This window comes from Gavialis gangeticus, unplaced genomic scaffold (assembly GCF_001723915.1).
Source record: "Gavialis gangeticus isolate Ggan-Ray unplaced genomic scaffold, GavGan_comp1, whole genome shotgun sequence".
NCBI classification, from domain to species: Eukaryota; Metazoa; Chordata; order Crocodylia; family Gavialidae; genus Gavialis; species Gavialis gangeticus.
The window spans coordinates 12,765,473-12,767,439 of NW_017728964.1; the positions used below are offsets into that span (position 1 = coordinate 12,765,473).

Genomic DNA, 1,967 nt, shown 5'->3' on the forward strand with positions numbered 1-1,967 from the left:
GCGCCCAAAGACAAAGACCTTTTTTTCGAAAAAATTTTTTTTAAAGGGTTGGGGGGGGGGGGGAAGAGGGGAGGAATCAGGGGCCACCAATGATCCTACAGAGTTGGTTGTGCACTTGCCCTTGAACTGGCTCACAGGGTAGCATCTCGCCATCCACAGTCATGAGGCCAGCAGCCACGAAGGGCTCGATACGGAAGGCTCTCACGGGGATGTACCGAAGCTGGGGGTAGTTCAAGTCCATGTGGGTCCCTTTCTGTATGGCTAGAAACAATTTGAGCAGTGCTGTCCTGGAGACCCCGGCCTTCAAGTAAAACAGGTGGATAGAGCCATCATGAAGCTTGGCCTTTGGGGCCATGACATAGTCTGCTCCCAGGTGAGACTGGTAAATGGCAAAAATGGAGATAAACTCCTCCTCTGGCTCCACAGTCCAGTGCTTTGGGACTGGCTGGTCAAAGGGGACAAGGAGGGAGTCCTCCGGCCAGGTTGCCTCAGGGACATGGGACACCCCTGGGGCTGTCTGGGGGAGGATTTGGATGGGGTGGCCGTTTCTGTAGCAGGTGTGGTGGCCACTTTGCCCTGAGGAGCTGCTCTGTTCACTGTAGGGAGATGAAGAAGCAGAGGTCTCCCCCACGGGCAGGTAGGAGAGACGCCCCTTGTAGACCTCCAGTTTGGCCAGGCACTGGACGGTGCCCATGGTGAAGCGGGCAGTGCCCAGCTTGCGATACCTCTCGCTGGTGATGTCCACGTCTGAGATGAAGCCCCAGCCAAAGCTGAGGAAGGAGAAGAGGCGCTTGCCGGAGGCAGTGCATAGGGAGACCAGGTCCATCGGTGTGTGCAGACCCTTGCAGAGGATGTAGGTGCAGTTGGTCAACAGCTCCTCCTTGATGGCAGGCTCATTCCTGGAGCAGACACAAAGAGACTGTGGTTCAGCTGTGAGTTGGCATCGTGGGCGCGCCAGAGCAGCCTCCGAGGCTGCTAACAAAACGGCCGGTTCCACCCTTACCCTCTTTTGCTGGAGTGGGAGCTGGAGTGGGAGGCCGGGAGGGCCCAGAGTCACCCCGGGACCCTTGTCTCCAGACTCCCCTGCCCACACAGCCACACCTTGGCTGTGTTTGGAGATGCTTTCCTTACGCCCTTTTCCTCAAGCTCAACTGGAGCCAGGAAGCTGGCCAGGGCATTGGGGAGGCAGACTAAAACCCAGCTGGGCAGACAGACAAGCAAAGCATTTGCTGGCCAGGACTTGCAGCCTGGCCTGTTGGGGATAAACACACATGACAGGTGAGGACAGGCCAGTGCCACTGCTGTCAAGCTGTTGGGGGGGGGGGGATCTGCCAGCAAGAGGGAGACTAGCTCCAGCTTCATGGCAGTGGGAGGTAAAGCACCCAAGATGGGGTGGATTCTGCCACGTGTCGGGGTAAGCCGTGCGCTGTCCGGGGGAGCCAGGAGATTCACGTGTGTGGTGGCTCAGCAATGCTGTGAGGCCTCCCAGTCAGGTTGCACCCTGGGAGGTTTGAAGCATCTCAGCTCCCCTTTGCCTCTGCAGGACATGCTAGGAAATCTGGTCGTCACACCAGAGAGCAAAGCTAACCTATTTAATCATTTCTTTGTCTCCATTTTTCTGAGCAGGGACCAAGCCCCACCCCCCGGATGCCCTCAGGCCCCAGGGGAGGCGCAGCCAGGCCCAGAGGCAATGAGGACCTAATCAGGGAACTCCTGGAGGGACTGGATGTGTTCAAATCAGCTGGTCTGGACGATCTCCACCCCCCGAGCGCTGAGGGAATTAGCCAAGGTCATTGCGGGACCCCTGGCACGGCTGCACGAGCACTCGTGGTGCTCTGGTGTGGTGCCAGAGGACTGGAAGGGGGCCAATGAGGTTCCCATCTTCAAAAAGGGGAGGAAGGAGGACCTTGATAAGCTTTTTGAGAGGGTAAGCTTTCTGAGAGAGTTATCCTGACGCATGTCCACGA

At 57.7% G+C, this 1,967-nt stretch overlaps 1 protein-coding gene across 1 annotated transcript in view; it reads right to left on the bottom strand.

The window, feature by feature from the left end:
* Window positions 1-1,967, bottom strand: part of SPHK1 (sphingosine kinase 1) — a 34,021-nt gene that overhangs the window by 1,092 nt on the left and 30,962 nt on the right. The window contains exon 5 of the mRNA XM_019503053.1: window positions 69-899. Within this exon, the coding sequence (XP_019358598.1) occupies window positions 77-899 (823 nt within the window). The 3' untranslated portion in view covers window positions 69-76. The remainder of the gene's footprint in view (window positions 1-68; window positions 900-1,967) is intronic.